The following is a 23,072-nucleotide window of genomic DNA, read 5'->3' on the forward strand; positions in this document are numbered from 1 at the left end:
CATGGCCATCATCTAAGCAAGTTTTGGTTGTCCATGAGGGGTAGATGGTGTTGCTTCTCTCCATCGACCTCAAGCTCGTTGCTTTGGCTGCGGTGGTGGAAGTGCCCCCTTGTGATGTCGCGATGCCGTGTTCGACATCTGGTCTAGGTTGATGTCTTAGTTTTGTGTGGCTAAGATGGAAGGGATTGGTGCAGTTTAGGGATAGTAGGGCTGCGGTTAGTGGTGGTGGGATAAGAGATGGCTTGGTGTAGTTGGCTTAGTGTGGTTAGGGTCAATGTTGGTTAGGGCATGGTGAGTAGATAGATCAAGGGATCAGAAGGGAAGAAGGGAGAGAAAAGGCCAGCTCGAGAGAGGTCAGCCCTATAGTCTAAGGGAATCAGCTGATGAAAGAGGGAGTAGGGTGGTTGGCCTTGGGTGTTCGACGACTAGGGTTGGAACTGAAGGGAGAGAGAGATAAACTTTAATATTTTGATAATCATAAAATGGGTTGCTCTCTATATATACATATATGTAGAGACTAACCCAATTCTGGCTTGAACTAAGACTCGTATTGCAATAAGTAAGTGATTGAGCCAAATAGATAATTAAGTAGGGTTCTATCAAAATAGCAAGTAATTTAAAATAGCTGGTGACTTAATCAAGATAAATGGGCCTGATCTAGCAAGCCAAAATGTCTTCTGTGGTGATCCAATTGAATTCGAATCACATCATCTCCTGTTGTGACTCAAGACTTGGGCAACCTTAGGCCAAAGTGAGGAGGTGCAGTCGACAACCCTCTGGACACCGCTAGTGGATTTGGTACTCTTTGCACGCCTATCCCTGGCTCTTCCTTATCCTCTAAGGTTCATATTGGAGACCACCTTCATGGTGGCTCACCCTTAAGCTTGCTATCACCTCCCCTGTGGGTCGGGTTTCCACTTTTGGTGCTTCTCAACTTGGAGCCCTTAGGGATGCTTCCTCCTCTCACTCCACGTGTGGTTGAGTGGGGTCTATCCTTGGATAGCCCTAAAATCAGTTGTAGCATCAATTGAGATAGAGGACTATTCCGTTGCTCCCCTCTTTTGGCTGAGCCATGCGTCATGGAAGAGGAACCGTCCCCTCCCCTGCCTAATTCTCATTATGATCTAATTGCTAGGGCCTAGGTAGCCTTAGCTAGTTCGGTTAGATCCCTGTCTTCCTTATTAGATGAGGCATTTGATTGATGCCTCTAAGGATGAGTGAGAGAAGGCAGATATAGAGGCATCCACCTCCCGCTAGAGGCTGGTGGTGTATAATAATTTGTCGACGACATTTGAAGTGGTAAAAAGCTAGATTGGTGTCTAAGGACAACTAGAGACTAGAGTACCACCCCCAATAACTAGATATATTAGTGATCATCTGGAATTGCAAGGGACTCACAAAGCATGATATATTGAACAGATGTCGAGAGCTAAGTATTCTATACAATCCTTGTTTATTCTTGTTGTAGGAAACAAGGGTAGATTCTATTAAAGCTATAGGCTTTGTTCATAGGTTAAGAAGCCAATGGAAAGTGAAAGCTATTTCCAACTAGGGCTGTTGTCGGTTATTTTTCTCTGCTAGAAGGAAGCTAAGGTCAGAGTATCACCTTTTTTGTAAGAACCAAACCCTAAAAATATTATCTGTGTGGCACGACGTGGTTGGCCAAAGTGTGGTTGGCCTCGTGCCATGTCGCTGAGGGAGCCCGTAGGGGTGACACGTGTCCTCAGCCATTGGCCTAGCCAACCGAGCTAGGACAGCTAGCCGCGGTACCCCCGCCACAGCCATAGTGCTGACGCCCCCATCGGCTCTTCTCTCTCTCATAGTTGTTGATGATGACCATCTCGGACCGCCGACCCCGTCTCTGCCCCATCAGGCTGCCACGATGCCTCTCCTTTCTTCTTCGCCTCAGGTTTGTCGGAATTGAGCCGCTAACAAGAGGCCGACCACTAGCTGGTTAGCAACAATAGGTCCCCTCTGCACTGGCCTACCTACCCCTATCTATCTTCTCTTCTCTTCCTCCTCCTCCTCCTCCTCTTCTTCTTCTTCTCTTCTTCTTCTTCTTCTTCTTCTTCTTCTTCTTCTTCTTCTTCTTCTTCTTACTCATTCTCCCCCTCCCTACTGCAATAGTGTTGGGTTGGGCCTAACATTATAGCAATGGAATTTTATTTCCTTTTTCTTTTATTAATATATTGTATTCTAGTTAATGAAAAATATATTATTTAGATAGCTATTTAGTTTCACATATATTAATGAATATGATTATTAGCAAAATGTAATTCGTACAATTAATGATTAGTTATATTATAAACAATTACACATAAATACATAAATATATCTATTACTTATATATAGATATATTATTAGATTGATACATATACATACATATATATATATAATTCCAGCAGCTTATTATGTACTATTATGTATAGAATGAGATAGTAGGCTTATCTATTTATTTATTATTTTATATAATTAATTAAAGACTATTTTATATTAGTTCCAAATTAGTTAAGCAAGAGTAAGAATCACAAAACAATTATAGATTTTTTATATACTTATATTTGTATTATATATATATACCCTTTTATGCATTGGTATAGAAAGATATTAACCATTATATGCTTACTTTATAATCAGCAAACTAGGATTCAGAATAAATAAACATAAGTTGTAATAATAGCATATTGACATTTTATCAGAATTAAATATATAGTATAAATCTAGTTACTTAATAAAATTAAAAGAAGTAATTAGAAAACTAATAAATAATTATATTTTATACAAATGAGTTCTACTTTAATAAAAGACTAACTTCGAATTATTGAAATAATTTTAGATCCCGAATCCTATATTTGAGACCTCAGCGATGAGTTGAAGTTGGTTTATGGATGTGAGAGATACTTGTTTTGTATGTTCTCATCAAAATCTGAGTAATCTTACCTCCTAAGTAGCGTTCCTAAATTAGAATATATTTTTTATTTATATATTATTGCATTTTGGCTTCCAACATGATTATATGATCCTATATAAAGATAATTAAAGATGAGCATACTTTTATCATTCATTTGTTAGGTTGACGTAGGATATGGGTGTGCGAATGATATAGAAATGATTAGAGATATATAATAGTATTCATATTTTATTTATCAAGTTGAACTCATCATGAGTATATATGTGATAGATATATGATTGAAAATTATATTGTATCATATTTTCTTTGACTTCCTTACCACCTGAATTCTTGATATGAATAATTTATTATAGTACTAGATAAGTGCACATGATATATTATTTAGAAGGAATTCATGAAGTCATATTAAAGTTGATAGTAAAAGCATGAGGAAACCCAAGTAGGCGCTAGGGTTAGTGGGGGCCTAATGAGTTGATTATGGTCATTGATATGTGATATCTCGTGACCCACGTCTGATGTCAGTTGAGTACGATGTGCACAAGCAATCAAACAGATGTCGTTTGCTAGGACATATGTGAATTTTATCAGTTAGTAGGTAACCGATCTGGATGGATGTTAATATACCTTTATCGTATGGTAGGATTTGATTATGACTGAGATGTCCTTAGCATATAGCAGAGTATGCTTTGCGCCTTCAGGTAAGAAAGTGAGATTAAGTGCCGGGTGTGGGTCGTGCACGGTGGTCTAGTATGACGATGTATTTAGAATTGATACTAATGATTAAAATATTAAGAAATATATTAACTTTTTTGAATGTTGATATACATAATTGTTGAGTGATTGTTATGCATCATATGTGGTTGCATTTGGAATTATCATGGCATAGTCATTGTTGGCATGCATCATATGTTGATATATTTGATGAAGTTATAGTATGATTATTATATATATATATATTATTGATGATATATGTCTGTGCTTATTTATGAAAAAAATACTTATTATATATTTATATATTATTAAGGATACATGTTGATATGACTGGGGACTGCGCCTAGTTGTCTTGTGCTAAGTCTCTTTTGTTTTCAAAGAATATATATTTTTTTTTAACTATCAAGTTCGATTGAAGGAAAGTCCCGTTTGAACACAAGAAAGTCGCATTTAAACGCACCGTTCGAATGCCTGCGTACGTTCGCAAAAACAGATAATGTATTTAGCACGTTTGAACGTGCTCAACCCATTTCGAACATGATCGGCGAAACTGCATTGATTCTAGGGCTATCTTTTGACTATTATGCTTATTATGTTAACCTCTAAATATGTGGAAGGAATCTTATGATGGTTATCGAATGAATTGAGTTTCTTCCCCAAATCTTCTTCTCTCCTTTCATTTTTCTACTACCACGACTACACCGCCTTAAACCTTCTCAACTAGCTTACCACCCTAGATCCTTAGGGAAGGCCCACTTCTCCTTCTTCTATTCTCCCTTCCATCCAAATATTCCCAATGAGGAGGACACGGAGGAGGTACCGGCTGAGATCTCCATGCATGCATACTCAGGCAAGAGCACCCTGATGACCCTATGGGTGGATAGGCTAGTCAAGAAACAGTGTGTCTGTCTTCTCATAGACACGGGGAGCGCGCATAATTTCTTGGACGAGCAGCTCATGTTGAGGATCAGACTCGAGGTGGAACCACTATCAGCTTCGAGGTGATTATCGGCGATGGCACCAAACTCTGGGTTGACAGCATATGCAAGAATGTCTCCATTCGGGTGCAAGGCCACAACTTCATCGTGGACTTGTATCTATTGGCTCTTTATGGAGCAGACGTGGTCTTGGGTACCCAATGGCTACAGAGCCTTGGCCCATTGACCTTTCACTTTTCACAGATGCGGCTCAAATTTCAACGAGAAGGACGAGTTATACAACTTGACGAGGTTCGAACATAGCCGAGCCCTACTCTTTAGCCATTGATTGGAGCTCCTTGAGTTGGCAAGTCATCATACTTCCTCCAGATTGCACTGACTGAGCTTGAGGCCATTTCTAGCTCAGGTATACATGATGATTCAGAGCTTTTGTTGACTGACTTTGCTGCCCTGTTTGAGGTTCCATGAAGACTACCACCCGTGAGTAGGGGTGACAATTGAGTCGGATTAAGCGAGTTTGGTTCAGGTCAACTTTATCCTAACACGAACATGACACGATTAATAAATGGCTTGGATTGTCTTAATATGACCCGCCTAACCCGTTTAAGAAATGGGTCGTGTTAACACGACATGTTAATGCGACTTGTCTAATTCGTTTAATGAATGGGTCGTATTAACACGATATGACAACACAATAACACAAATAACAAAGTATTATTAACCCTATATAAAATTTAATTCTAAATATTCAACCATAAATTCAATTCAACAGAAATCTATATACTAATTCAACTACCAACATTCGATATTAAGTAAATAAATTTAGGTACTAATTTTAATTTCAACTTACAACTTACAAATCTAACAATCTCATAGCAATTATAGCATAATTTTAAGTTCATAATATATTACAAACTACAAATAGTTGAAAAAAGAGAATGTTACATCTTCTATTACAAACTGCCAATAGTTGTAATCTCATAACAATTACAACATAATTTCAAATTCATAATATATTACAAATTGTAAATAGTTAAAAATAGAGCAAATAATAGAATTGGGCCCTTCATTTTATTATCCAAAGATCATGACTCAGTCAGAAAAAAAAAACAAAAACAAAAGAGAATGTCAACTAAGATAGAGAATATAGAGAGATAAATATAGCATCTGTTATACATGATAACTCAAGTGGAATAGAGAATAACAAAGAAATTAGGATATATGTTTCCCTAGTTATTATACATAAGAAATAAAGCATCTATCATTTCAAAACTGTCACTGCAAAATAACTATTATACATGGTAAATAAAGCTCCTTCAACAAATCATAAAGCATCTATCGTTTCAAAACTGTCACTGCAAAATAACTATGCACAAGACTCCCTAATTATTTCTAGATCTATGTATATTAAAACTGAAAGCATGCACTTAAAAATGGCATCATAAATTAGTATCACATTAGGCTGCATGATTTTCTTCTATTTTCAACAAGAAAAACTTGCCTATTTCTTACTCTAGCAACTTCATAACTATGCTGATTGTTATATGTAAATACCCAAAAACTTCCATCCACTAATTTTGCTGTCCATTTTATTTCAAAAGAACTCCTAAAGAAATACCCAAAAACAAAAAACAAGTTCACCAAACCAATAATAACAATCAACACAAATCTAATTAGCAGTAGATGTATAAGAAATTTGAGTACAAAAACAAAAAAAAGAACTAACCTGTTATACTCTTATATTAGACATATTTCATATATGCATTATCTATAGATCTAGATGCCATAAAAGTACTGGACACTAAACTAAACTAAATAGATGGATTGGAAGTCAAGATAGGCTATAGCTTTTATACTCGTTTGTATATTACAGAATAAAAGATGATTTATACAAAATAAATCATCTTTTACAGAATAAAAGATGATTTATACAGAATAAAAGATGCATATTTACAGAATAAAAGATGATGTATATAGAATAAAAGATGATTTATACAAAATAAAAGATGATTGATACAAAATAAATCATCTTTATAGAATGAAAGATGGTTTATATAAAATAAAAGATGATTTCTTAGACCACAAGCGAGGAAGCGTCGGCATGAGGAGATTTGACGGCAACTACGGCGTGAGGAGTGAAGAGATCCGAAGGGTGACGTGACGTGAGGAGATTCGTGATAAGAACGGAACATCCTCTTCAAATCTAGATTGGTTGGAGGAAAGCAGCCCACGCAATCGAGGAAAAATATTCACTAGATATTTTACTGTAGTAAGAATATTACGAAACTAGGGGTGGTTGATCTGTAACTTTCTGATCTACATTTTTGATATTTACCCCCTTAGTAAATTCGGACTACAACTGGGATGACAATATACAAAAGTGGGGGTGATGGTGGTGGTGACAAATGGGGGTGATGGTGGTGGTGACAAGTGGTAGTGACAAGTGAAGGTGATGATAAGATTAGGGATGATAATGGAGATGAGAGTGGATAGTTTGTAGAGTTTAGTGGATAAGAATGAAGAGGGAGAAGTGGCCGAGATCCCAATAAAGAGGGAGTTTAAGACCAAAACTTGGTGCATTGAAGAAGATATGGACCTTGTTGACGAAAAAACTTTGTAACTCCCATAATTTCCTTTCAAAAGTAATTATCAACCCTCCTTAAGGTTAGGGCATCCCAACCCTTACATAGATTGACAAGATAAGGCCAAATATGTCAAAATAGAACACACGTAATTTTAGAAATTACATGTTATGTGGGAGCGTTTGAATACGGCCTGAGTGTGTTCGAGCAACCAAAACACCACATTTATATATGTGAATGCCTGAGTCCTCATTCGAACACAGTGGAATTGTGGTAAATTATCTTCTCTAAAACTTAGAAATTTTCAGGCCGAATCTTATCAAAACTTGTATATATGTTCATGAACATGTATAAAAGCACTTAAATTATTTTGTACACATTTGCCAACACTAAAAATATAATTATAGAACCTGGCTGTAATGCACGTGCCCGTGCCGGGCGGGGGCGTTACACTGGCAATTTGTGATAATATATCTAGTTTTACAAAAATAACAAAGGATCCTAAATGAGCATTTAACATAAGTTTGAAAGATATAACACCTAAAGCCTGCAATAATAACATACCAATCCAAGATTAAGTGAAAATAATTTAAACTAAAGTGATCATAGAAAGTAATATAAAGTAAGATCATACAATCAGTAAACAATAAACAAATATGATCTAAACTTCAATTAGCATCTAAGCAAATCACAAAAAGTTAGCAGAATATCCAAAACTAGTAGAGTTAAAAGAAAATGCATAGACAGCAAATGAAAACTCTCCCCCTAAACTCCTAAAACCCTAGACAACCCTTTAGATGTAACAACCCAACCTTAAAAAAAAAAAAAAAAAAAAAATTGGGCACGATGTGGCCAGCCACACTGTGGTCGGCCTCGTGCCCATGCAAGCTGTTCATGCAGCTTGCGTGGTGGGGCGCCACGTGCCCACTGCCGCTACCCCTCCTCCACCGCCTTCCCTCTCTCTCTTTAAATCTCTCTCTCTATCTCTCTCGGTCTCTCTCTCACTCTACTCTCTCTCTACTCTCTTTCGCACTGCTTCCTCTCCTCATTGCTGACGTCGGCGTGCTGCCACCTCCCCTGAAGCCGCCGCCGCTGCCGATGAGATCCTTTATTTCCCCCTCTCTTTCCTTTTCTTCTCTCTCTCTCTCTCTCTCCCTCTCTCTTTCTTGCCCCGAGCTTGGGCTCGTCGGAGCCGAGCCGCCGGCCGTTGGCTGGCCAATAGCGGCTGGTGCCCTCCCCGCCGGCCCGGGTCCACACCTCCTTCCTCTTCCTTCCCTTCTTCTCTCCTCTTCTTCTTCCTTTCTTCTTCTTCTTCCTCAGCTGCTTCTTCTCTTCTTGTTTTTCTGCAACAGTGCTGTGCTCGGCCCAGCACTATAGCAGGCTAGTGCTGGGCCAAGCCCAACATTAGTACCAGTAATCCCTTATTCTTTTTAATTGTATTATTTATTTATTTAGGTATTTCTGTCTTAATTAATACAAATAGATTTAGACATTATTTATTTTAATAATAATAAATATTCATCAATATGATTATTGTAATTATAATTAATCAATTAATTAATGATTAATTAGGTTATAAACTATTACACATAAATATAGGTAATACTTATATTTATTTATTTACTAGGCATAGTAGTTGCCTTTTTTCAAAAGGTTGATGGATAACCAGCTTGAATAATGCAGGAGTGACCGAGTTGGAGCACGCCTTGCCCGAGCATTATATGTATATTAGATTAATAGATAGATTTGTAAATTATAATTAGATTTATATTCTAATATTCTTATGATATATATTTTAAGTAATTTTATTAATTTATTATATATTAGTATTCTGCAACAAATAAAATACTAGGCTTATTTAGTTATTTATTTATTATTTTATCGAGTAAAGACTGCATTGTCCCTAATTAATCAAGATAGTGTATGAATTATAAAATTAATTATCATTAGACCTTGTCAATACTTATAGTTATTTAGCCTTTTATTTTATTTTATTTTATAATTATTTATTTAGAAATACTCTTATATAAAAGGAAACAGACCTCTTCTCCTTATGTTATAGCTAACATTTTATGATAATAATATAATTATAGTATTTGAATCGTATCTATAATATAACCTAGTTATATAATAAAAAAAATAAAGAGAAGTGATTCTAAACCTAATAAACCTTTATATTTTAATTGAATTAATTCTAATTAGATAAACGGCTAACATCATACTACTTAAATATTTTCAGATCTCGAACCCCTTATTTGAGACCCATGGACCTTGCTAGCGATAAGTGTCACTCGGTTAACTGACAAACGTGAGAGATACGTGGTTTGTGTCTTCTGATCAGACGGTGAGTAGTCTTATCCCCTAAACGTCTTTCTCAAATAAGGATATATTATATATTATGTACATATATGTTTTGGCCTACAGCATGATTATATGACTTTATATAGAGATGATTTCAGTCAAGCATATTTAATCATGCATTCGATTAGGCTAATCTAGGATATGAATACATTGGTGATATATAGAGATGATTGGAGATGACTATACTGTTATGATTTTATACCGAGATGATATCTAGCATGAGTGTACATGTGATAGACTAGCAGGAGTATGCATGTGTTAGATACATGGTTGGAGTCTGCATTACGTCATTTTTCTGTTAGCTTCTCTACCACCTAAATTCTTATTATGCATTGACTTGTTATCGTACTAGATATATGCATATGATCTGGCATTTAGAAGGAAATCATGAAATATGATTGATAGGATAGTTGATAGAAAGCGTGAAGATACCCGAGTAGGCGCTAGGGTTAGGGGTGCATGGAGTGATGATTATGGTCGCTGATATGCGATATCTCGTGGCCCATGTCAGAGATTAGTTGAGTCTGTGGGCATAGACAATCAGACACATGCCGTTCGCCAAGGCATATGTGGATTTTGATATACCCTTAGCATATGATAGAGTATACTTTGAGCCTACGGGCAAGATATTAAGATCGGGTACCGGGTGTTGACTATGCATAGTGGTCTAGTATGATGATATTATACCGAGATGTCGGTGATGATCGTGATGTTGAGAAATGCATATGATTTCATTATTATGTGACATACCTGATTATCGAGTGGTCAATATATATCATATATGGTTGCATTTGATATCATAGCATGGTCATGGTCGGCATGCATCATGTGTCATATTTGAGAGAAAGTTATGATGATAGTATGACATGGAGATTTATTTACTCATTGTCGAGGATTGTATATACTTTTATCAGTTATGACACATTATCTATCTTTTTTAGCCCTCTTAGATTTGTGGTACGTGATAGCGACTAAAAATATCCTGAGAAGATATGTTAGATGGATGAGGTGAGTTATAAGTGCGAGACGGTATAGATGATAATTGTATAGAAATAGAGTTATATTGTTGTTTATTATATTTGTACTTTATTGTATCAGACGATGATTTGTATAGTACATGTAAGATTATAGTGCACTCGGGTATCAGTTGTTTAGTTATATTTTGATGGTTTATTGTGGCTGATACGATTCGAACTTCACCGACTCGTCTCGAGCATGGATTCACTTTAGGAGTGTTTTTATTTCATGTTTTAGTGTTTAATTTCCATTAAAATAAGTTTTCTGTAAGTCGCGTTCGAACGTGGATGGAGTGAGTTCGAACACGGTTTGTGAACGGGGTTGTGAACGTGGGTGAAGAGAGTGCACTGTGCGTTCGAACGCGGTGCGTTCGAACGCACTGTGAATGCCTGCATCACGTTCGCAAATATCGAGAGGCGCGTTCGATCGTGTGTTCGAACACGGTCGGCGAAAATTGTGTTTTAGGGTTAATTTAAATTGTTGGTTAGCCTATAAAAGGATGTGTAGGGCAACCAAAGTTTTATTGATTATTGAATATTGAGATTGAATTTTGCCTTGCCTTCTTCGTCTTCTTCGCTCCCGTTCTCTCAATCCCCGGCGACGCCGCTTCTAATCTCCCTCGACCGGCCAATCACCCTAGTCCCTTAGGGGTGGCCCTCTCCTCCCCCTTCTTCCAATCTATCCAACAGTTGCCCTAACCCTTCCATCAATCATAACCCTTCCATCACCACTTTTTCACCGGTGCCACCCCATTAACGCCGGTCCTCCACTAATCACCATTACCTAGGATCTCGTGCCTCCATCCACGGATCCAAAACAGACCATCCTAACATTCGTCCACTAAACAAATGATATCTCGAGATCCCCAACTCCAATTTGCCTGAAACTTGATTTGTTGGAAAGCTCTTTTCCGGGGCTACAACATATCAAAATTTCACATCGATCCGACATCGGAATATTTTGGGATCTTATTTCAAAGTTCCGTGCAAGATCAGTCCAGATCTGAGAATCGGAAGAGATCGATCCTTAGCCCAAAAGGAGAGATCGTATCAAGTTGGTATCAGAGCACCATATCCCGAGGCATGATCGTATCAGTGGCCTGTGTGGGTCCTGCTAGATTAGGTAGTGGTATAGTATATATTATTGTAGACTTTAATATTCATATGTTAACAGATTTATTTGGTTGATAATATGATCTATTTGGTGTTGGATTATGTGAGTATGAATATGTTAACAGGTATTATTTGATAATTATATGTGCATAGGAGTGTATCTGTGCATCACAGGCCCCGCCCAACCTGTCACGTGTGCCGCTGCGTATGCCATGTAGGCGTGTGGGCGTGCACGTGTCCATGCCGGGCGGGGGCGTTACATTAGACAACTTGACTCTCCCCTTTTTAGCTCAAATTGACAAAGGCTACCCAGGTGTTGGAGGAAAGTTCTAGTTCAAGAAAAATCAAATGAGATCAAGAAGCTACGCCACAATTATTATTCTATCACGTTCAATCGCTTAAAAGATCATAAAATTGAGACTCTAACATGAAAAAATAAACACAAATTATACCTTGCGGAAAAGTGAAGAAATCCACAAGTTTGATCCTAAAAAAATTTAGAACTTTTTATTAAATTTTTGTTAGATTTTTCTTTTGAGAAAGTCTTAAATATTTTTGGAGATACACTTCTAAAATTTTAGAGATAAATTCAAGATTTAAGTAGATCAATCAAATGAAATAAGTTATACATAAATCAATCAAGCCATCAAGAGCATATTATATTCAACTCTAATGCATCACACATAAATTAAAAATTAATCTTGATTGATCGTAACAAAATGCATATTCAAGTTGAGCATAGACAACATGAAATAATCTTCTTAAATAAGCTTTCCTATTAAACAATAATACATCATAGTAATCAAACCGACTTAGCATCAATTGATGTACCTTTTGACTTATTCTCCAAACTTAACATAAACTTTTCTTGTATTATTTTGATTGCTTATATCATAAAGGTGCAGTGACAGCTTTCACACATGAGTAGGTGAGTAGGAAGCTCTTTTCTTGTAGTACATAATGAACAATATTAAATATATTATTTCAAATTTTCAAGCAAAGTACTAAATCAAATTGGACTCTAAATAAGACAATTTTAACTCTAACTCATTGTATTTATTTTCATTGATCTTTTTTTAATATAATACTTTTGACTAAGGATGTGGTCAAACTATGCAAATCACAATTAATAGTTCGCTACCCAAGAAAATATTTTATGAAATTATGCTCACTCAAGAAAATACATATGTCATGAGGCATTAAATTTAATTATTACAGAAGTTAAGAGGGTGAATAAATTAGAAATAACACAATATACTTCAAGATCGACAAAGTTGACTATAATCACTTATAATCAATTGAAGGTCATATATATATATATATATATATAGATATATACATCAAGAAAATATTTTGAATCTAGAAGTGCACCAATTTTTTTTATAAAAACTCTAAACATTAAAGAAAAACTCATATGTAGACTAAAACGGAAACAAGTCAAAAATTTGCAAACCAACCAAAAGATAAATGACTCAAACTTAAAAACTCCCCAAAAAAATTAAAATTACACATTCTAAATATGCTTGAGATACACGAAGCTTTATTAGTACTTTCTACATGTACGATGGTAAAATAAATAAATAAAATGAAGATCTACTTTATTAAATTTAAAACTAATTGCAATAAACATAAAACAATGTTAATGTTTTATAGTCTCTAAACGAAATAAATAAAACTTCTAATCTAAAGCACAAAATCCAAAAGAGCGAAAAAATAAATAGGTGAATCCTAAGTGGAGGTGGAGTCCGGGTACATCTCGTTTAGATAAATAAATACCTGAGATAGATAAATAAATACATAAAAAAAAGAATCCATGAGCCAACAACTATAGCTCAGTGAGCGAAATCCACTCGAAAACCAATTAAATTTTAAATCATATTAATGCTGAATAAAATTAAACTAAAAGCAATAATATCCATATCAATATGCAATAGGCATGCTCTTTAAATAATAACAAAGATAATAATAGAGAAAGTCACAACTTGTAACCCTGCACGGTTTCAACATATTAATATCTTTTCAATATTTATACTGTCATATATCTCAATGGGTCTAAACCATGTGGATCCACATCAACTAGAAGTCACCTCGAGATGACGCTCGGGACTTTTCTTCATAGCTGATCCAGTTAGGGTCATCAGATGGTATCACCATGTGATCAACACATTATGTTTTTTCCACTAATCGTGGAGAAAAGTTAGAGTCACCTAAGAAAGTCACCGCAGTGATCTGATTTAGGACTTTCCTTTGGACTTCCTGATAGACTTGAGTCACCACGGAAAATCGCAAGCGATTCATACCAGAACTGTTATCTAAGTCATACCAATACTAGTCTCATTTTTCTTTTCACTAATTTCAATATTTGCACAAAATATGGTGATGCACTGAGTATAATGATTAAATGCATACAGAAATATAACAATTAAATTTTGCACGCACAGATGAAATAAATAAATTTGCATATAGAAAATGTAACAATTAAATTTTTTCACGTACGGATGAAATAAATAAATTTGCACACAGAAAATGTAACAATTAAATTTTTACACGTACGGATGAAATAAATAAATTTGTACACAGAAAATGTAATAATTAAATTTTTGCACATAAGGGTGAAATAAATAATTTACACACAAATTATTTACATGGTCTGATAAAGGTACGAAATATAATAAATAAATAAATAAATATGTGAGTGAACCCACTCACCAGAGTCTAGGCAAGACAACCGAAATCTCAAATCTCTAGCTCACATACTAAAAATCACCACCTTTAATAATAAATAATAATAAAATTTTTAATTTTATATAATATCAATATTTCTAAAATTTAAAAAAACTAAAAAGAACTAAAATGGGTTTAATTTACCCATTGGATTGGGCTAAGCACTACTGGCCTGGCCCATTCAAAAAAAAAAAAAAGAACTAATCAGACTGGGCCAAGGCCCAGCCAAGATAATGGATTGGATTGGGCTGTAGCTGGCCCACAGCCCATTCTTCCACCTCATGCTAGTTGGGCTGGGCCAAGGCCCAACCCAAAGCCAACAAAGAACTAGGCTGCAAGTCGGCCTGCAGCCCATGACTTAGGCTAGAGGTCGAGTCGGGTCAAGAGGAGAAAAGGGAAAGGAGAGAGAGGGCATCGCCGGTGACCATTGTCGCCGGCAGCCTAATGACCTCATTGAAGGTCCCCTAGCGACCTCAACAACCTACATTGGGGGGAAGGTTGACCACGGCGACCAACGGTGGAAGACTTCCCACTCATGGCCAACCACAACCCGAGCCACGAGGGCCTCCTAGAAGATATTACCGACATCGAGCTTAGAGCACGAAGCTTCAGGTGACGATGCGGTTGCAATCCGAAACCGCCGGTCGGTCTGATTTGTCGATGAAGCCAAGAAACCCAAATTTAGGTATTTTCGCTTTACCCTATTAATTTTTAATTAAATTTGAGGGGTGGGAGAAGGCTTACTAAGGAGTCACGTGATGGTCTCCGATGGCTCCGGCGCTCCGGCAGGCCGATTCCACGGCGTGACTCTGACGGTGAGGAAGAAGAAAGCGAAAGAGGGGAGGAAGAAGAGAGAGAAGAGGGCTGGGGTGGTTAAGCAGAGAGAGAGAGGGGATTAGGGTTTTAATTTATAGATTAAAGATCCCAAATCTGAATTGGATTCGGTGAGATCTTCCGTTGCGCTTCGTTGCATGCCGGAGAGGGAGAGAGGAGGGGCTGCATGTGCAGAGCACGTGCACCCTCCTCTCTCAACCCCTAATTTATTTATTTTTCTAGTTCTTATAGGGTCTATAAATAATCAATCAAACTCCCTTTAGATAGCATATCTCACTAAGAGATCACTCAATAACATCACCCAAAAAGGGTGCCAAGATGTCTTATTTTCTAACTCAAATTTATTAGTTTTTATCTCATAATAGAAAACTTGTTTAGGTTTTCACAAAACTTTACAATATGGCCTAATATGTCATTTAATACCACAATGATAATATGTGGGTATAAACCTTATTCTACTTACCTTCCCTTGAAGAGTGTGTTTTGTGTTTATCTTTTTTGCCTTTAAAATTTCACCATGTTGTTGATTCAACTTTGACTTTGTAAAGTTCATTCAAGTTTGCTTTGAAGGTTCAAAAGTTAGTTTCAAGTTATCTCTCTTTTGGATACCTATAGAAACAAGACAGTCTTTCAAAGATCGTCTATGCATCTTTAGCAATCTCAAATGTAGAAATTTTTTGTAATTCATCCGAAGAAACACAACTGAAAATAGCATTAATGGATTTGCTATTCCACCAACATTTTCAAAATCAGACCTATCCTAAGAACTAGGAGGTTTTTCAACTAACTTATCAATTACCAAATACATCGGTGCACTCCAACCGTTCACAATGGCAAGCCAAACACGCTCATCTATATATTTCATAAAGTCTTTTATCCTAGCTTTTTAATATTCATAGTTTGATCTATCAAGAATAAGAAATATAATAGAAGATTGTCCATCTCTAAAAAATCCATACCTAATGGATCTCTCTCTAAGATAAGAGAGCTTGTTTAGATACCAATTGTAAAAAACTTAAGACATGGATATGTATCTAAACCCTAGACAATGATTCTAACCCCTTGCTTATGTAAATATGTAGAATAAATATTAAAAAGTAAAGCAAAAATGAACACTAGATTTTTACGTGGAAAAACCTAAATGGGAAAAAAATTACGAATCCAAACTCAGATCAAAACTAATGACTAAACTTATAGCAGTTACAAAACTGACTTACAAAATAACCCATCGACCGCCACGACTTTGTTTCACTCAGTTTTGCTCGCTAGAACTCGTGATTCATTGCTTTCTATGATTAATCTTCAATCTCAATAGCTCTCGAGATTAATTCTTCGTCTAGATGACCCTTAAGATAAAAACTTAGTGCGTTGAAAAAGAAATGGATCTTGTTGATACAAGAACTTTGTAATTCCAAAAATTTTATTTCAAACGTAGTTACAACCCTCCGTAGGGTTAGGGCATCCTAACCTGTATATAAGTTAACAAGATAAAGTCAAATCCAAATCAAAATAGAACACATATAACTTTAGTAATAGTATGTTATATGGGCACGTTTGAACGCGGCCTAAGTATGTTTGAACAGTCAAAACACCACCTATGTATGTGGAAACGCTTGAGTCCATATTTGAACGCGGTGCGAACGTTGTGTGAACGTGGTGTGAATGCAGTGACTTATCTTCTCTAAAATTTGAACATTTTTAGTTTGAATCATATCGAAACTTGTAAATATGCTCATAAATATGTATAAAAATACTTAGATTATTTTGTACATATTTACGAACACTAAAAATCTAAAAACCACAAATATAATAGTCTTTAATGATTGTTTAAATGTGGTCAATGCCTTCAATGAGGATGCTGCTGAAGTCAACTGGCGCATAGACTCTCTCATGCAAGATGCAATAGGTGGATGCAATATTTTATCTCCTTAAAGGTAATTTTTTTGAGTAGGAAGAACAATCTTACTGCTCACTTAGTAGCCAGTCTAGCTAGCCAGAAAAAAATCATGTAATGAATGAAATGATCTACAATCGGATTAGGTGTAATGAAAGTTGATAAATAAAATATGTCTACGGACTTTCTCACAAAAGAAAAAAAAAATGTATGACATTTGAAAGTACAAATATTCTCGGTTCCATTTCTTATTCCAAATGATAAATATACGAAGTTATGATTACAATAATATAGTATAAATTCCTCATTTTTATTCCCAACGACGAGCTCTAAATATATCGAAGGCTTTTATTGATAATTTATTTCACAAGAGCAGGAGGCTATAATCTCTTTACTACTTTGAGAAGGCACGTGGTTTGGGTATAAGTTTCAACCTGCTCTTCCTATGGGTTGTCAATCCAGGGGCCTCTTCCATGTCCAGCTCCTCACTTGTCATGCCATAAGGCAACTCCCAGTCAAACTGGTTAACAAGATTTGACACTGCAAGCTCTATTGCGTTGATGGCAAACTGTAAACCAAGACAAATCCTTCTGCCTGCTCCAAATGGGATGAACTGGAAATGATTACCCCTATAGTCCACTTGGTTGTTGATAAACCTCTCTGGGTTGAACTCATTTGGTGCCTCCCAGTATTTGGGATCTCTACCGATAGACCAAGCATTGACGAAGACTCTTGTCCCCTTAGGAATATAATAGCCTCTTATATGACAGTCTTCTGTAGTTTCCTTTGGGAGGAGCAGTGGAATTGGAGGGTGCAACCTGAGTGTCTCCTTTACCACAGCTTTCAAGTAGCTCATTTTGTTCAGGTCCTCCATTCTAACCTTGGAATTTTCGCCGGCAATCCCCCTCACCTCATCTACTAGCTTCTTCATCACATGCGAGTTTCGAACAAGCTCTGACATAGTCCATTCTAGGGTTATGGATGATGTATCGGTCCCTGCGGCGAACATATCCTACAATAGGATAAGAAACAAGAAAGGTAAAGAATTAGAATAATCGCGAATATTTGGAATTCGGTAAAATTCAATTTATTCGAACTTCAATATATCCAGCGAAATCCGTTAATTTGAGCTTGGGCTTGAATGGAATTTATTCGCGGATTAAGTTGGATAAATTCTTATTAAAGCCTATGAGAGAAAAAGAAAAAGAAAAAGAGCAACATCTTGACCTGGTAAAGAAAATGCCAGAATGTTTGTAAAGTGTTTTAAGGCTTGGAGAGACGTTACATTAAAAATCTTACCACCAGTAGAGACTTGACATGATCATCCTTCAACTCAAGCCCCAAGTTTGGATCCCCTTGCAAAGATAACAACACATGAGTAAAATCCTCTGCCCCACCATCCTCTGTACTACCTTCTCTATGCTCCTTAATCACTTTATTAAGCACATCATCCCACCTGTTAATATTCTTCTTAGCCGCCCGAATCACCCCAATCACCCCATCCAACCAACCCAGTTTAGGGAAGCAATTCCCCGCATGGAACCCAGAAAACAAAGCCGTGTTGTTGTCAATAAGCATCCGGAACAACTCATTCCTCCCTTCCTTCCTAAAGAATTTTCCAGAAACAATCCTGCAGATCACATCATTTGCGAACCCGAACAACACATCGCTCAAGTTCACTGGACTAGATTGCAAAGAAGCCGCGCGAATCTTCTCTGCCATGACCGCCACCTCTTCTTCCTTCACGGGAATATACGACTCTTCCTTCTTGGGGTTCAAGATGTGTTGGCCGCAGATCTTTCGCATGCGCCTCCAAAATTTTCCGTAAGGGGTGAAGACCAAGGCTGCGAAATTGTAGGATAGGATCTCGGCGACCTTAAATTTAGGGCGAGAGGCGAAGATGGCGTCGTGGGTCTTGTACACCTCGGCCGCCATATCGGCGGAGGAGACGACAAGGGTCGGGACTTGGCCGAGCTGGAGATGCATGAGGGGGCCATAGGTGGAAGAGAGAGAGTGGAGAGAGAGGTGAGGGAGAGGGCCGATTTGGTGGAGGTTCCCGATGAATGGAAGCTTGGGAGGGGAAGGAAGAAGAGGGGGTTTGGGCTTGTGGGAGGAGAAGGATCTCTTGACGGTGGTAAAAAGGAAGAGGAAGAAGAGGGGGAGGAGGACCAGGGAAAGAAATGCTTGGGGAGAGACGAGTAGTTCAAGGTCTAGTAATGGAGGCATTGTCATAATATTATGTCGAATCCACCGCTGAGGCTCTTTAAATAGATGGGATCTACTCACCTTCTCAGTACTCCCTCCTAGGGGTGTAAAAGAGCCGAGCTTGGCTCTAATCAAACTTGTATGGATTAAAATTAATTTCAAGTCTATTTTTATGATCAAACTTAAATTAAAATAATTTTAATCCGAACCAATTTGAAACGCGAGCCAATTTCGAATTTAAACAAATTTAAACGAGCTGCTCAATTAGGAATTTCAAGTCTTATTAATTTCAAATCATTTTCAAGCTTAAGCAAGTTTGAATTAATTTAGACTCGAATCAAGCTTAAAATAAAACCTAATTCAACTATAAAAGTATAAATATTACCAAAATATAAATTACAAGCAATAAAGATGGGTTAGAAAACTACAAGCAACTAAAATATAAATTACAAATAACAAAGATAATTGTGTCAAAAAACTAAAAGCAACCAAAATATAAATTACAAACAATGAAGATAATTGTGTCAGAAAATAATGACTAAAATTCTAAATAGTTCATATTAATTTGATATTATTTATATTATATATATATATTCGAGCCTTATCGAGTCGACGCGATCGAGTCGGCTCAGGAGCAAGCTTGGTTCGAATTTAATTTCGAGCCTAGCTTTAATAATCAAGCTTGACTCAGTCTATTTTTAAGCCAAGCTTAATCGAACATTATCGAGTCAAACTCGAGCAGAGGTAGAGGCAGCTTGATTATTTTGACAGCCCTACTCCCTCCCGATTTAGTTCGTCCAAGGGGCTTTAGTGATTCTCTTTCAAGTTTGCTTTTAGCATTCCTGTCAACATTACCCAAATTGCTGGGGCTTTACTATTGTATGCCACGTGTATTTAACGTTCTTGTATAGATTATAGACATCCTTTTCATAATAGCTCGCTAGTATAACAAAAGCAATAATAATATAGTTGGTGTATATATATATTGTATCGGATTTCTACCAATCACGTGTTTTTTTGCTATAAGGTGGAGCATTTTTCCTTCAACGACGAGGACTTGTCAACATAGACGGAACCCTTGTCCATATTCAATCCACCTCTTTCCGATGCACGACGCAACTACGGCCAAATCCTTCAATTGTTGCATAGTTCGATGTTGATTTAGTTTTAGACGTGGGTCCCACTAAATTTGTCTAGATATTTTTTCAGAAACTCATGTATACAAAACTCTATTATTAGTAGATGCATGGTATACCAGATTTTCTGCTAGCTAATCCGCGTGCACTTTATTTGGCCTACATCTCACGATTATTGAACCTAATCAGATTGACTCGGTTATTAATTTTTGATTTATTGACTCTTATTTGGTTTGAATTATAGAGTAATTGCAAGCCTGTGAGAAGTAGCCAATAACTCACTTTCTGTTTTAGGAATTTTTATAAATCATATCCTATATTTTATGGGATTTTATAACACGACTTCTCATTTTCCTTATAATGTTCATTTAACACCTTGTGTTAACTTAACCTAACTATATTCAAAGTGAATGATACTAGAAAAAGAATATTTTATTATAATACACTATGTAATTTATAACATTCCTAAATTGTCCTTGTACTTATCTCTAATTTTATTCATAACTTAACATCCATACTTGTTGTTTTTTCTCAAAACATGAAGAACATTACCTAAATACTAAGCCAATCTTAGAGCTTCCAAACTTCAAGCCATGGAGATAGCTCCCCAAATGCAAAGTCGATTTTATTGCTTGCAACCTCAAAAATGGGAAGGGAGACGAAGAAAATTTAGAAAAAGATAGAAAAAAAAAGGGTTTAAGCTGGAGAGATGGAAAAAAATTAAAAGTTGGGGGAAGTTTCTAAGGCTTGTACGTGGTAGGGATTTTAGGGGATTCTTGTGGGTTGTGGATTTTGATATAATTTTGTGAGGTAAGGTTTAGTTATAGATAAGATGATTTAGATTTTGTGGGTTAGGGTTTAGTTTGGGAAAAAAGAATTTTGTAAGGATTTAGGTTATGTCAGAAAATTTTAAGGGTATTTTAGTAATCTTTGAACTAGAGTCACATAAACTAAATAACATGGTTAATGTCACTTAGCTAAAGTAATGTTAGAGTGTTAAATAAACATTATAGGAAAAATGAGGGGTTGCGTTATAAAATCCCCAAAGACAGTGGTGCAAATCACAAAATAGGCAAAATATAGGGTGAATTTGTAAAAATCCTCTTTTTAATATTGTCCGCAATACAAAAAATTTCTTAAATAACATTTAAAAAATAATATAGCCTCATAATTGGGCTTATAACCAAAAATAAAATATTAATAAAAAAATTGTAACCTTTTGTTATTATTAAAAAAACATAACATTTCAGGCATGGTTGTAAACTCACAAGCCTTTAATTGATTATATAAAAATATTTTTGTAAAATTTTATCATCAAAGTTAATAGATATTTTGGTCTATTAGTTTTATATATCATCTATTTCCCTCAACAACAAATATATTTTTCACTATTTTACATCACATCAAAAATAATAATTATAATTAAATTTAATTCATAATTAAATACTATATTTTCTTAGCTTAGTTTAAAAATAAGTAAATCATGATTAAGGAATGAGTTAAATTAACTAAACACACCCTTGAGATTTCCCAATTCCGTGAGAAATGCCCCGCATATACTATAAGAAAAAGAGTTGCTCGTGATGATAATAGACACGTCCTTTTATATAAATAGGGGTGTAAACAAGCCAAACCTGAGTGAGCTGGCTCTGGCTCGGCTCGAAATTAATTTTGAGCCTCATAGTGTTGCTCAGGCTCGGTTCAGCTCAACTCGAGTCCAGCTCCAACTAAGCCTAACTGAACCCAAGCCGAGCCCGAGCAAAGCTCAAGCTTGATTAGAGGATGAGGCGGTGGCGGCGTGGACAGCGGCTTACCGAAGGAGTCAAAGACGGATGGAAAAGGAGGCGACGAGGAGGAAACAGTGAATGAAGGAGGAGGAGGAAGCTGACGGAGTAGATGGAGTGGATGACGAGGAGGAGGAAGCCAACGGAGTGGACGAGGAAGAGGCCAACGGTGGCGGAGGAGGAGGAGGTTGATGGAGAGGAAGGCGTGGTGCCATGGTGGTGGCTTGCCATCGTTGCCGATGGAGGCCGACGGGGAGGGAGGAGGTGGCGGCGCGTGGGGTGAGGTTAGGAGTGGTGATCGAGTGGATGAGGTGAAGGTGAGGGTGAGGGTGAGGGTGAAGGTGAGGGTAGGTGGGTGAGGGATTTAAGGATGGGGAAGGTGACCTGATGGGCAAGGTGAAGTGATGGATGAGGGTGGGGTAGGTGAGAGTGATGAAGGTTGAATGGGTTACGGGTGAGGATGGGTTAGTGAGGGACACATGGCAATATTTCTTTATACCACGTCTCCTTAGTTATAGCTAGTAAGGCTATCAAGCCTATTGAGTCGAGCCTGAGCGAGCTGGCTCCAGCTCAGGCTCGGCTCGATATTAATTTCGAGCCTATTATGATAGCTCGACTCGGCTCAGCTCTGATCGAGCTGAGCCGGACTCGAGCTTCACCCAAGCCAAGCCCGAGCTGCTCGTCAAGCCTGTCAGCCCTATATATAAATAAATAACTTATATCTCATTAGTGGCACCACATAGTGAGGCATTGCTATATATATTATATATATAATGTTCTCTTGTAAATTTTCTTTTTTATGGGATGATTCGGTTTTTGTTATTATTCTTATCTCTTCACCCAATTTTATTGTAGCTAAAATT

General features: G+C 36.7%; 1 protein-coding gene across 1 annotated transcript; it reads right to left on the reverse strand.

Moving 5' to 3' along the window:
* Positions 1-17,300: 17,300 nt before the first annotated feature.
* Positions 17,301-22,554, reverse strand: LOC140759958 (cytochrome P450 71A9-like). Its single transcript, XM_073096683.1, has 2 exons — positions 18,384-22,554; positions 17,301-18,096 (listed from the first exon to the last, which is right to left on the reverse strand). The coding sequence occupies exons 1-2, from the start codon at positions 19,314-19,316 to the stop codon at positions 17,479-17,481; spliced, it is 1,551 nt and encodes a 516-aa protein (XP_072952784.1). The 5' UTR covers positions 19,317-22,554; the 3' UTR covers positions 17,301-17,478.
* Between the last annotated feature and the right edge of the window lie 518 nt (positions 22,555-23,072).

This window comes from Typha angustifolia, chromosome 5 (genome assembly GCF_048772165.1).
Source record: "Typha angustifolia cultivar Huaian chromosome 5, ASM4877216v1, whole genome shotgun sequence".
Taxonomy (NCBI): domain Eukaryota; kingdom Viridiplantae; phylum Streptophyta; class Magnoliopsida; order Poales; family Typhaceae; genus Typha; species Typha angustifolia.

What these genes read in the sequence shown, in the direction of transcription:
- LOC140759958 (XM_073096683.1), bottom strand. Translation starts at nt 19,316, where the DNA reads ATGACAATGCCTCCATTACTAGACCTTGAACTACTCGTCTCTCCCCAA. An exon ending in ATGTCAAGTCTCTACTGGTG is followed by an intron (nt 18,097 to 18,383) that starts GTAAGATTTTTA and finishes ATCCTATTGTAG; the next exon opens with GATATGTTCGCCGCAGGGAC.